The 14,854-nt window shown below is 34.1% G+C and overlaps 1 protein-coding gene across 4 annotated transcripts in view; it reads right to left on the bottom strand.

The window, feature by feature from the left end:
- Nup205 (nuclear pore complex protein Nup205) overlaps positions 1 to 11,891 on the bottom strand; it is a 287,241-nt gene extending 275,350 nt beyond the window's left edge. Inside the window, exons 1-3 of one of the 4 annotated variants that reach the window (XM_089594072.1) lie at positions 11,872 to 11,891; positions 9,559 to 9,722; positions 9,071 to 9,487 (exon numbers count right to left, since the gene is read on the bottom strand). In XM_089594072.1, the coding sequence (XP_089450198.1) occupies positions 9,071 to 9,487; positions 9,559 to 9,702 (561 nt within the window). In that variant the 5' untranslated portion in view covers positions 9,703 to 9,722; positions 11,872 to 11,891. The other 3 variants (XM_089594071.1, XM_014348770.2, XM_089594073.1) reach the window with 3 other exon arrangements.
- Positions 11,892 to 14,854: the final 2,963 nt, after the last annotated feature.

Raw genomic sequence — 14,854 nt, 5'->3', positions numbered from 1 at the left:
AGGAACAGTCCACATTTTTATGTCTTCCTATACAGTAGAAAGCTCTTACATTTTTCTGCTTTTCACAAGCTATGTAGTCAACAATCATGATAGAGTTGGGTAGTGCATCATCTGGAGATACTACTGCTTCATGTTCACTCAAAGCAAAGAATTGTTTGTCATCTATTGGCTTCAACAACTCTTGCAAAAACTTGTACTTTGGCTGATTAAGCGACTTTTGAGTACAAATAGACATTTTCAAACCTTAGTCCATTGGGGTCTACAATTAGTGCTAGTAGACTGTTTATTTTACCACAGTCGGATGAACCACAGAATACGGCTCGAATAATATCTGGGAGTAATTCACCGTGCTGATTCGAACGCTTTTCCTGTTTCACAACAGTGTCAAAGTTTGAAACTTGCAATTTTACAGCTTACTTTTTGAACTGCATGTCTGCATGGTTTGATGGCTAGATAACGACTAATATGAAAATTAAATGCGCAGTGCTTTTATACCCAATAATTACAATGCTTTCAGACAAAGGTGCTCAGTTGTGATTCAACCGCTGAAGAGTGCTGATCATTCATCGCGCAAGAGGACGTGGTCTTTTGAATAGGATTATAAATACTTTACCTGTAGAACTACACATACCAGGCTACCAGTATTGTGGTCTTGGCACTAAACTTGTCAAACGTCTGGCTAGAGGTGATAAGGGAATAAATCCACTGGACACAGCGTGCAAGGAACACGATATAGTCTATTCTCAGAATCGAGGAAACATCGAGGCTAGGAACTCAGAAGATACAGTCTTAGCTGTCATAGCGCAAAATTATTCATTCGCTTTTGAGAAGTTATGGAAGAAACATTGACACTAAGTTTGTCTGGAACTTCTGTATTAGAAACAATATTTTCCACCTATCGAGTTATCATCGAAACATAATTACGGTCTTGGCTTAGTAGAACTCCTAACATTCAATTCGATTCCAGATATTGACGTCGGTAGTAATCAATTTTACGTAGCTGATCAAGTGGTCGTTTTTCCGACAGACAACTACGAAATTTGGTCATTTTTAGTTGACGTATTACAGTTTCACAATATAACTATTGATATTACACCTAACAATAATACACTTCGTAGTGTAATCACTTGTAGTCATACAATTGATTTTAGACCAAAAGATTGTATAGGCCGTCTCTTAGGTTTTACTGAACGTGTTCTTGAAGAGAGCACAACTCACAGCTCAGATTTACTTGTAGCTATTCTCGAAGTCAACGTACTGAGAGTTGAGTGTAATATCACTACTAGAGCCTATATAAACAGAGAAAAAGTTCGTAACATTCACGAATTTTTTCCAGCTGTACCACTAGGTTATAAAATCATGGAAGTACCATCACAAATTATCTATTTACCAATTGTTGGACACACTATCGACTATATACAACTACGCATTGTTGATCAGGGCGGTAATTTAGTCAATTTTCGAGGAGAAGTCATAACCGTGAGGTTACATATAAAACCTTTATCATAATGGGGATCGTATACAACATTAAAAGCTATAGTAGTAGTTTAACATGTGCTACAGCAGTCAATCGACAACAAACAGTCAAACTGTCAACACGTCAAAGACAACTAACACGTCATAACATTCAGTTTCTGAAAAGTTTAGGATTAAAAATAAAAGGCCGTAGTGGAAACTTAAATATTTTTGTTTTGTTGCGTAAAACATGGAAGAAATTCTAAGCATTCAGTCTCCTGTCACCTTTGATGAATCCATAGCGCACTATGAGATTCATGCTCATCAGCCATTCGCATCCGCAACTTATGGTAACAGTGATGAAATCTGTATATCAATTCAACATCAGGACCTATGTCTGCTACCATCTCGCAACTCGTTACACATTTATGGAAAATTAGTTAAGGCTGATGGAAATACAGAAACTACGAATACTGAGCTGATGAATAACGCCATCTGTCACCTATTTGAAGAAACTAGATATGAGATGAACGCTACTGAGATAGATAAGTGTAAAAATGTAGGTCTAACAACCCTTATGAAAAATTGGTTAACACTCAGTCCATATCAAGACGTATTGAGTAAGAATGCAGGTTGGAAGGGAGCTTATGCTTTAATTCTAACAGAGGGTAGCTGCTTCGATGTCTTGATTCCTCTCAGCATGATTGTAGGTTTTTCTGAAGATTATCGTAAGATTGTGGTCAATGTGAAACACGAACTCATACTTACGAGATCGAGAAATGATTTAAATGTAGTTGTTCAAGGTGTCATTCCTGCTGCAAATGCTAATGAACCGCCGACTTGGGAATAGTTTAAAATAGTAATACTAAAGCTCGAATGGCTGATACTCTATGTAGTGATGTTAGATTCTCATAAAATTTGTCTGCTTAATTATTTGCAAAAAGACAAATTGATATCCATGAGTTTCCGTACTTGAGAGCTTTATGAATATCCACACTTGCCCATCACATCTAAGCATATCTAGACAGTCAAGACATCCAATCACATGGAAGAGCCACGTTACGTTATACTGGCTTTCCGAACAAACCGAAAGAGCCAGAGAGCTGCTAGTACTAGCAAGTTCGATCACTGTAATATAAGAAATGTGAGACTCTATTTAAATTCAGAATATTATCTTTATGGTGATCTCAATCTCGATATGACGAAAATCAGTAGGCACTGTTGTACGACATGTATGCTTATTTTCAGAATTCCTATTATGGTAAAGACCCTGCACCTTTGCTTAACAGATATGATTTTATGAACGTCGCGCCTTTGATTGTGATTAATTACTTTAAGCAAAGTGAGTTATTGAAAAATGCTCCAGTAGACGTGCGTTTGAAGTTTGAATCTCACGCTAATTTTTCCACCAATACATTAGCCTACTGCTTAATTTTACGCGATCGTATCAGATCATCCTTAGGTCATCTTTAAGTTATCTTTTAGACATATACACTTCATGTCAATAAGACAGTGCGATACCATCTTCCAAACATATCAGTATTAGTACAGGTAGCTTCCAACTCTCCGATGGTACAGTCGGTAGCATACCAGTCTCACACCCTGGAGAGCTAGGTTCAAATCCTGCACGAAGGGAGAATTTTTATTACATAAATATAATATTAAATTTTAAATATAAATATTAAATATTAAATAAATATTGCATTAAATTTTAAATATTAAATAAATATAATTTTAAATATTACATCAAAATAAAAAAAAAATGGAAATAACGGAATGAAAATAATTTTGAAATCTAAAAATTTCTCAAATTACATTTTAAACAGCCTGTGTTCGTAGCTACGTGGGAAGGAGCACAGGCACAGGAGGAGGGGCGTGCAATAGCACGGAACTCTGATGGAGGGGGAGGTGGCCTAGTACAAGTATGGATGGGGGTGGCCCAGTCCCTGTATGGGTGAGGTGGCCTAGTCCCTGACTAGTTTACCTACTTTCCACACTTATTTCTAGTCCATATTTAATACCCAAAATGTAATTAAAAAACCATCCTGTAGTACAGCTTTTGACTGTACCATTATTTTATATATGTTATATTTAAAAAAATTGAAATTTAACATGTAACCTTATGAAAAAGTCATGTTAAATGGTATTTACATGATTTGTAGGAATCTCCCAATTTTTTGGGTACAAAATATTACTTTTAGACAAACCTATCGAATTTTCAAATAGACCTACAAGTTGATTTTTAAATGAGTTTAGAAAGAGGGGATGAAGTGTGCGTAAAAGCACATATGTGAGTACGTACACATAAGTAAAACAATTGCTAGCTTTACTGCACACATTAGCGTTCCTCTCACTTCTCTGAACTTTTCCCCCTCTAACTATGTGAAGAACGTCCTTAAGTCAAAAAATAACTTAAATCACAAATGAAAACATTGTAAAAGAATAAAACACGGTAAAAATTAATTATTGTTTCTGTACACTACAAGAAATTTTTTTTGAATTTTTGAAAATTCTGAAAAAATATGAAAAATTGTGTAAACAATTATTTATTTACTGTAAAAGTAACAAATTAAATATATAGGAATAAATATTTATTATTAAATTGAAAAGCTGCTCTGCTTACGTATACTAATTTCACAGTTTTCTGAAAAAACATTTAAAACAAAGTTATTTTGAATTTTATTAATTAAATAAAATAATTTACTTAAAAATTGTTTATTAATATAATTAATAAATAAACCATATGAATTAATACACATTAAATAAGAATTTACATTAAAAAAAAGTTAGAAACTGCACCGTAAGATGCAGCAATCGAAGTTGCATGCTGCTTGGTGTTACGAGTTGATTGGTGACATTAAAGACAGAGACCCAAACGAGATAATAAAAATAAAGGTATTACATATACATTTCAAAAACAATATTTTTCTCTCTTTTTTCCTATATGCTGGTAAGTATTTGGACTTTTTGCTGGTACCGCGGCCTGTGAAGAAGCTTGGGACTACATTCCACAGCCTTTAATTTTAAATTGAAGGTAGAGTTTAATGAAGGTAAGAATCATTTTACACACAGTGTCGAATCTCCCCTCCTCGTTTCTCGATGTTGAAAGCAAGAGAGGCCGTGATCTGCAGGCAATGCGTTATTACCATATCATGCCCTGCGTTTGGCGATTGGTCCCCTTGCGATAATTAAGTAATTTTCTTTGCTTTTTACTGACTGTGATAAGTTGTACGATAGACGCACGGAACACCTGAGTAGGCACACAATCGTCTTGATGCATACGCAAGAAAGGTTGTCGTGGTCGATACGCACGAATAATTCTAAGCGCGAAACCTGAGATTTGTCTCTCCGTGTATTTTTGTTGTGTCTGGGAAGTGTTATTTAAATTATATTAAAAAAATATTTTTATGTTTACCACTTATTAAAATAAATTCTGTTTCACTACTGTAACAGAAGATCCAAGTCAGCATTGATACATTTACCTCATTTATATTCTCTGCAGGCTAGTTGCAACAAATTTCATTTTACGATGACTTTTTCTTTACGCAAATAACATAAGTTCAAAAAAAGTAGTGATTATTTAATGGCCCTATGTCATCTCAAACATAAATAGATTATATTTGGATAGTAAGTACATTGACCTTCATCTATTTTCTGAGCAGTACAAAACTGTTGCAAATAACTATAAAAATTGATTATCAATTATGTTATCTCCGCGCATCTGTGAATGATTAGAAAACGCTATATTTTACAAGCGTATAGCGGGCTATATCTACTAAAAAACTGTGTAATATGCTAGTTCAGTTAATGACAATTAATTACACGAAAATAGATGGTTTCACAAAGTTGTTGAAAAGAGCTATAAGAATTTGTTGCTTTGCGCGCATCTGCGAATGTTTAGAAAAACTCTCGAAGGGTTCTCCAATTTTTGTTTGTAAAAATATTTTTTGTACTACAGGTTTTTTTTTTTTTTTTTTTTTTTTTTTTTCTTTTTTTTTTCTACATCTGAACGTTTACTGGGCACTCAGTAGGAAAAATTAAGTTCATACCGGGTGCACATCCAACCAGGGCAAGCACAAGGAGTTCCCCAGTACCATTTCTTTATAATCGCAACATGCTTAAATTAAATTACTCATGCTGTGCTGTGATTAGACGGATAAATGGAAAGAACGTAAGCTTAATCAAGCCTATTCAATTTAATTTTAAAAACAATTTTTTTAAAGACTTTTTCATACAGCAGAGCAGCAAGCTTTAGCTTCATCCAAATTAGTTGCATTTTATTATATGTTCCTCTTGAGTAAAAGCATAAGTTGTAGTAGGGTCTACTGCACTTAATAAATTACTTCTTATTTCACAAGCACTCTTTTAAGTTCGTTAAAAAATAAACTACAACTATTTAATATATTTGTGGTACACAAAATAATATCACCTCTTCAATTTGGTTTCAAGCGCCAACCTTTGAAATTTCATTAAATCCAAATATTTTTTATAATTTTTCGAAAAATTAAACAAATAAACAATTTTTCAACAAATTTTTTAATCTCTATGCAAGTATATAATCTACTTATTTGATTAATTTTTTGACTTTCTTTTCTCAAAATTTAATTTTTAAATTTTTCCGCCTTAATGCTTAATGCTACATAATTCGTCTCAACTAATAACATCATGAATTTTAAGATAGTAAATTACATTCAAAATTGGCGCTCTTTTGTGGCAATGACTAGTCAAATGCAAGCCAGTAGTCAGTGGTCAATGCTATTGAGGCTTTACTTCAAGGCCATCAAACTTTTAAGATAGAACTAAAGACCATTGAAAAAAAATTTTTTACACTGGAATCTGTGTGTAGGTATTAAAATTATATCAATATTTTCCTTTCAAGAAACATTAAAGTAACCAAAATTTAACACAGTCTGAAGCCCTCAGAGACGTTTTTCCTGTGTTTAGTTCTATACATATCACATCGTTAAATATTTGTGAAAAAATTCCTTGTATTTTGAGTCCTTAAAAAATCAGCGACGAAATAGTAAATGGCTATTGTTTTGAGCAACAAACGAGTACAAATTTTCTTGCTTGCAGATTTTCTCTATCCCGTTTGAGTGTCGAGCAACACGATATGTACTGCTGACTTGATATTCGCGAAAGGGGTCCTTTTAATTTTTAGTCCTTAAAAAATCAGCGATAAAATAGTGAATGGCATATTGTTCCAGCAACAAACGGCAACAAATTTCTCGCTTGCAGATTTGTTCTAGCCCTTTCTAAAGTCGAGATACATGATATGTGCTGCTGACTTGATATCATGTTAGCGAAACTTGTTATATCTTAGTTCTGTAAATCGCGAAAAATTTCATTTTTGCGTAACAAATTAACAACAAATAAGCAGCAAATTGTCCATGGATTTTGTTATAGGGATTGTTACTTGGTGCTGTTACCTTGATATACGTGCCTAGACTTCATAATTTTTAATTTCCAAAATATCATTTATATCACAGTTTCAAAGAGGATGGTAATATAGATGTGTACAAATGTTACTGAGAACAGCAACGTCACGTTTGATTTTCTCAAAATCATATCTATAACTTACGGGATCTGTTTTTTTGGCTGTAACCCTTTTTTCTCGATGGTTGCTTTTGGCCACTTTATTAAGAAGTTAGTACTACTACAGCGTTGCCCGGGAATTCAAAATCATGAACGCGATAAATTTAAGTATAAGTAACTAACAAAAGAAAATTCTGACGGACTTAATACTTACGAAATTAATGGCTCTCTTGCGAGCTTTGTTTGCTCGCTCACGCTATTAAAAATAACAAATTTTATTGAGTGGCGGTAAAAAAATTTCTGGACGCATTTATCCAATAAAATTGACCGCACTAATTTGCCTTGCTATACCATGTCTAATATACTGCAATATTTGATCTAACTTCTAAGCAAAAGATCCTACATTTGGTGATAATGATTTTTGGGGTCGCGCTGTAAAGTCAGTATGCTTACCCATTAATTTCTATGCACTCTAGCAATACCCTCGGCTTTTAAATAGACTTCTATTTCGAGTAACTGTATTGTATCATTATAAAGAATTTACTTTTCAAAGTTTCTGACACAACTTTTAAGCTAAAAGTATTCGATCTTACATGGAATGTAAGGATTGTTGTAAGCCTAAGCTAATTGGGGCCATTTGAACACTTAATCATGATATGTATGAACTTTTCTAACCGACTCTGCCATAATAGTGGGATCAAATTAGCTAAATTGTCGGTAATTTTTCATGAAATTCAGACTAGCGCGAAAAAAGTATGTTGTAGAGAATCTAACAATGCCAATCGATTGTAATAAAATCGAACGAAAAATATTTTCTGCTAAGGCTTCAAAAAAAAAAGAAAACGGCAAAAATGATAAAACACGGTTTTTAGCATCGGAAATGAACAAGAAGCCAAAAAATATAAAGAATAAAAAAATCTAGTGGTTTCCCCGCAAAATGCATAAAACCTCGTTTTTCGAGCCAATATTAAAAAATGAATAACTCTCTTTCGCATAAACATTAAGAGCTGAAATTTGGCAGATTTGTAGCATTAGTAGTATACAACAACCCCACCAAATTTCAGCAAGATCGGATCCATAGTTTTTGCAAACCCCAGCTAAATGAAAATAAAGATATTTTGGCAATACAGCTTCAAAAAAGTTGTTTACAACGTGAGATGCAATTTTTAGCGGGATTATATTCTTTAATACTTACTCTACAACATACAAAAGTATCAAATTTTTTACAGTGTGGAAGTTGATTCTTGATTCCCAAAATATCGTTCTTTATAAGAGCACTTGCAGTTTAACCGTACTCAGTCGCTAACACCGGAGGCGAGCTTCAAACAGTGGACATGGTTTATGCATCGGCGAATACGGCGGCTCATTGCCCCTCACGAGCAGTACCGCCGTGTGCAAAAAAAAACCAATTAGGTTTATCATTATTTGAGCATTTTCCACGCTGCAAAAAAATTCGATACTTTGGTCATTTGTAGAGTTAGTATCGTAGAATATGATTCTTATGATGAATATGCATTTAACGTTGTAAACAATTTTTTTAAGGCCGTATTGCCAAAATACCTTTTAAAGCATTTAGCTGCGGTTTGCAAAAACAATTGATTCGATCTTACTGAAATTTGGTGTGGTTGTTGAAGACTACTAAGGCTACAACTCTGCCAAATTTCAGCTTTTAATGTATATGCAAAAGAGAGTTATTAATTTTTTAATATTGGCTCGAAAAACGAGGTTATTGTTCACTTCCAACAGTAAAAACCGTGTTTTACCATTTTTGTCATGTTTATTTATGCCTTAGCGGAAAATATTTGTCGTTCGATTTTAAACCAATCGATTGGTATTGTTTAATTCTCTACGACATATTGTTTTTGAGCTAGACTGACTTTTCATTGCCAAAAACTGAATTTGATCCCACTATAAAAACTACTTACAACTATTTAACAAGGTAAAACAAAACTTGATTTTTATAGTACAGGAAAATAAGAATATTGTTCGATAAGTGGCACTCTATGGTTTCATGGCAAAAAATTAAAATATTTTTTTAAACTTTTTGGATCAATGTTCTTTTATCTCGACAAACGATTACCTTAGTTGAATCCATTTCTTCAAGCAGTTGTAAGATTCTATCAAGTAAACCATCTTCTTGCAATTTGTTGGTATAATTAGTTATCTGTTTTGTCAATATTATTGGAACGTCTAAAATCCAACTATGGCCTGCTCTAGCTTGAATTAAAGATTTTAATGTTGAGGTAATAGCTTTTCTTCCATCATAGTACAGCAGTATTGCTGTTAATCCTCTAGTTAATCCCGGATAGTGTGGCATTTGTAGTTGAGCAGTGTATAACAAGTCCAGTGCCATAAATTCATTCAAGTTATACATGTCACTTAAAATTAAAGTTTCATCAATTAATTCTTTAGTAAGTAATTGATGCCCCAATCCAGGCGAGGTTATACCATCTGTATCACCTTTTAGGATTTCTTCTCGACTTAGAGCATTTTTTGGCTGCAAGAAAATACGCTTATTTATATTTTTATATTGTATGAAGTAATTAAACTTAGAAAATAAAAACTGACTGGATTTTTCAGTAAAGTAAGAAAATTTTGCCTATGAATTCGTAAGGTCTCCATAAATTCATGATATTGAGGATCGGAAGTCCTGGGAGTAGATGTGATATAGCACTCAACCAGATTTTGTAATTCCTTGTAAGGTGTCCACATATCTTCTGTATAACCTTTATCTAAAAATGTCATTTATCAATGAATACTGAGTATGTTCGCACCAAATCTACGTATAAATGTGAACATTATACAGTACAGATAACACCTGGTTTGGTGTAAAAGTAGTATCATTATTTAAGTAGATATTATGAAAACCCACGTAAATGAGGATGTAGCTCCAGTTATATCTAAGTATTAACATGGATTCGATTTGCAATGAGTGTTTTGAGAATTTGTTATAAAAAAAACAGCATAGTATCCAAAAAGATAGCTGACACGTTTGGTCCTTCACTTAAACGTGACAATGAAACCAAATTTATGTTAATAACTGAATAACCTATAGCCGTCAACAACAATTATTAACTCAAGTAATGTCTCCATTAAGAAGTTATTTTAAATCAGTGTTCACGAGGAAAAAAAATTGACAAAAGATTATTCATGTTGAATCTTACTAAGTAGTTCATAGTTACTAAGCTGTTTTTTCTACTACTAATGAAAACAAATTGGCGTTTCTATTTGTTTCTTATACTAATATTGGCTTACCACTAATCATTTTAGAGGGCAAGTACAGAATAGAGAATGAAGTAATAAAATGACTAAGACTAGAACGATTCCATTAAACATATAACTCCGTCAAGGGGGTAAATAGTTAGTGTATGAATTGTAAAATACTACTACACTATTCAACCGAATTCGATAAGATCAATCTATAAAACAAACAAATTCCAATCAGGAAACTTAATGTTCTCTTAAGATACCGATTATTACCATTGGTTTCTGTACTTTATGCGCGGGGCAACTGCGTTAAGATATATGTACAAGCAAAGGAATGCGCAACTGGTTTAAGGGTGCAGTCCCATAGTACGAAATTGGATGTGTTAACCAACTCCTAGCGCCCCTAGCGTATTTAATCTAAACTCGAGTTGGGTCAAGCCTCTATATCTCAGTATCTCACTCATATAGCCAGCGTGCCAGCCAGCGTTGTTTAGTTGTTTTACCAAGTGTATCCAGCGTTAGGTTAGGCGGATTAAATATCGGAACTTTTTCCCTAGATCGCATGTGTAGCTATACGATCTAGGGAGAATGTTCCGTCGAGCAGACAGCACAGCAGTAAAAAGGCATTGCCAAAGACGCGCGAAAATTAAAAATTGTCATATTATAACACAAGTGCCTATCACCCGATGACCCGGGGTGCTTACTGGCCTCTCTATTTAATAATAAAGTATTAATTAATAGGACAAGCGCCTATCACCCGATATCCCGGGGCGCTTACTGGTCGCTTTATTAAATAATGAAGTATAATTAATAGCACAAGCGCCTATCACCCGATGACCCGGGATGCTAACTGGCCGCCTAACCCAACGCTGAGTGTATCACGCACATAGTCTATGACTAAAGAACTGAAACACCGCGCAACGGCGCGTCAGTTTTAGTGTGAAACCACTGTAATGATAATGTAATAAGATATTTATAATAAAAATCGCTTAATAATTATGTTTATGTAACAGAAAATAAATAATTTTTTCGCAATAGTGTGCGGAAAATAGGTGTTTTCCGCACTGATATTAATGTGAAAAATCGATTTTCCCTCATAGTGTGCGGGAAAGGCGCGTGACGAAGGTTTTTCCGCACAGTATGCGGAAAAGGTGTGTGACACAAACCTTTTCCACACACCTTTTCCGCACACAATCAGTGCGGAAGACACCTATTTTCCGCACACTTATTGCGAAAAAACTTTTTCGCAACTTGTGCGGGACGATTTCCCGCACTCGTATGATAGACTCGCACTCGTGGCCGGTGACGGTAACTCGTGCCGTGTGATTAAACTCGTGCTACGCACTCGTGTGCTCAACTGGCACTCGTTCCCATCAACTCCGGCCACTCGTGCGAGTCAATCACGACTCGTGCGGGAAATCGTCTTTCCCGCACTTGTTACGTAAATAACTTTTTTTTTTTCTACACAATTATTTACATAATTATTATGTATACACTGATCAGTGTATGACTCATAAAATCAGTACGTTCACTGCGGGATAAGAAAACTTAATAAGGTTATGTAAGGGATAAGTGTGTCATTATGTACGCAAAAAAAACTGACTTCCTTATGTGTGCAACAAGGAATATGAATTTTGTAATAAATTTAATGCATGGAAAAAAGTTTTTAATCACCTTACTTTGATGTTACTTGTAGATAGGAATAGAAGAGAGCTGGCAGAGAACTTTTGAAGCACTGTCCCTTGTAGAAATAACTTGTAACCACGTGTTTTCGTTGATCTGCAGACAGTGCAGGCTGGGCACAACCAGAGATGAGTAGAGAGATTGCTAATGCGTAAAGCCAATGCTACGATGCGAGACGACTTTTTGGCACTGATCGAAGCGCGCTGCTGCGGTCAGCCGTCGAACCAGGCGCACATCTTACTACTCGTATCGAACAGCGTGTGCCTACGAGAAAAGGAGTGGATTCGCGTGGAAATGATCTTAAAGGCGCACATTTTGAAGAGACGTGGAAGGGATATACCGAATGTGTCTACGAGGAGAGGAGTGGAAATGTTGACTATAGCTACATGGCAAGAAAATTCACACGTTGAACGCATGGAGGTTAGCTGGCTTTCAGCGCATGCGGCTTTCCTTGCATTGAAAGCACGAAGTTGTAGCACTGAAAGCCTCGAGTATACCTGAGCGGTGCTTAGCTGGTATATATACATAACCGTCAGCTGAGCACCATTTAAACGCAACAGATTCCGAGCGTCAAACCCGTCACGCTCCATGCGTTTACCGCTCAGGTATACTTGAGGCTTTCAGTGCTACAACTTTGTGCTTTCAACGCAAGGGAAGCCACATGCACTGAAATCCAGCTAACCTCCATGGCGTTCAACGTCTGAATTCCCTCTCCGTGTATATATATCTGATCTCACAGCCAAAGCAAGCGACGACAAGAGTTTTTCTCTTTTGACTGCAACCGAGTACATTGTATATATATTCAGCTGATTTTTGCTCTCGCTTTTTTTTCTTTTTCCTCGACTTTTAATACTTATTTTGAAAAAAAAAATTTCAGCTATTTTTTTAAGGATAGCAGTTCAGTTATAATCCCTAATTTATTTTTTTTTTTCATAATTGTTATGAACTATAGAACAAGCTCCGCAGGTTATTAATGAACATAACTGGCTTTCAGATTCCTCAAGATCGAAGTTTCGGTAGCTTAGTTGGATGGTGCTTATGCCGCCGCTCAAATTGTTTTGCTATCATGAGATCGATTCCAACTTTTTGCAGATTTCTTTTTTTTTAATGCAGTTCATCGTTCTGGTTAGATTTCTTTTATTTATGTTGTATTTAAATTTATAAATAATGTTGCCAACTTTTTTTTTTTTTTTTTGGTATGTTGAAATAAATATATTTTTTATACTAAATCTATTCAATAATTGAATAAGTTGATATTTCCCGTCGGCAAGCCCATTTTGCAATTTCATAACAATAAAATAAATTTCTTAAGATGTAAGTATAATTCGTACATCTTAAAACTTACAAGAAATTATAAACATCCATATATATATATATATATGTATATATATATACATATTTTACTTTGGGCCCGTGTATCGTAGGTCAATAACTGTAGACCTCAGCAATCGATAATGTAGGTTTCTGATACATGGTGACGTTGAATAAATCAAATGAGAATGTAGATACATACATTCATACATTGAATGTACAAAATATTTTTTAAGCAAACATACTACCCGTACATTTACATTATTGAAAAAAAAAAATTGTTTACATAGCAAAGATAAATAACAGTTAAATTCACTGCGTACAAGCCGACCTGATTTTGATCTTTTTTTATTCGTAAGAAGTTCTAAATGAATACTTACCCAAGTTACTCAGTTTGTTATTATATAGTGATTCGGATTGAAATACGCAAAATTCTTTACGTAAAAAGTCTTATCCCCGAACCTAAACTTTACACCTAAATAAGCTTACAATAGAAATAACTAACTGACTAATAGTTCGTCCAAAATAATTTATGAATTCGTATTGGATATATTATCGGATAGCGAATACTTTTGGTTACCTTATAGGAACTCGTTCTATGAGACATATAGCCTGAATACTTGACGAATTATGAGGAACTAATTAAAGACTAGTTTTCACATCATATTAAGGTGTTTTTTCAATACTTTTGTGACAAACTAATTCATTTAGCATAAGGATTAAATACTTTTTTCAAACTCTTTAAGGATACAAATGACGAGCTCTTTGAAAGTACCTTCTGTTCATCTGTGCCCTCTGGGTCACGCTACTCACGCTCAATGTTTCTAACAACTAACAACCAAAAGTTCTCGCGCATGCGGACAACGCGTGTTTTACTCTCTCTCCGACAAGGATAACAGTGGAGGGAGAGCTCCCCCTACCTTTTACCTTTAACCCAAGCTCCCCTCGCTCTAACACCTTAAATATAATCTTATATCTTAGAGTTGTATACTCGTCGTTGGTCGAGCGGGCTACGTCTTTTGCCCGCGTATAGAATCTGACCAATATGCCATCGATTCTTTATCAATGCATTTTTTTTTTTTTTTTTACTTTTAACATTCATTCAAGCGTCCTTTTTTTACTATAGTTATTTTATTTATTAAATACTTTTTTGAAAAGCATCACATTTTTTGCTAAAAAATAATCTTTAGGTCCCTTTGAATTCGATTTATAATTTGAATAATGTAATGTTAAACACGAAATATTTTTTGGTATGTTTATAATAATATTTTTTACTTGTTTATAAACTTTCTCTTTAAGTAAAAAAACTTTTTTATCATGTATTTACATGCTAGTGCAGAAAATAATATTTTTTCCATACCACCTTGCGGTAAGTATCTTAGTGCGTTGTTTTTTAAAGAAAAAATTAAAATTCCACAACAATACTTAATTAAAAAAAAAAACTAGATAATGTGACATAGAATTAAGTGAAATTTATTTAAAGTTATGCTTAGCACTACTGAAATAGCTATTTTTATCAATATTTACCATTCATAAAAAACTTAAAAAATTTTTAAATAATTAGACTCTCAACTAGTCTCCTTTGGTAATAAAAATATTTATTATTTAAAATGTTGATAACGAGTAGAATTAGGCGTAGAAAACCACTTGAAGAAAAAATAAA

The sequence above is a fragment of the Copidosoma floridanum genome, unplaced genomic scaffold (genome assembly GCF_036245765.1).
Source record: "Copidosoma floridanum isolate Cflo_tuat_1 unplaced genomic scaffold, Cflo_Japanese_pri ptg000020l, whole genome shotgun sequence".
NCBI classification, from domain to species: domain Eukaryota; kingdom Metazoa; phylum Arthropoda; class Insecta; order Hymenoptera; family Encyrtidae; genus Copidosoma; species Copidosoma floridanum.
The sequence above is the reverse complement of the archived record's forward strand: the minus strand, read 5'-3'. Positions and strand labels throughout refer to the sequence as shown.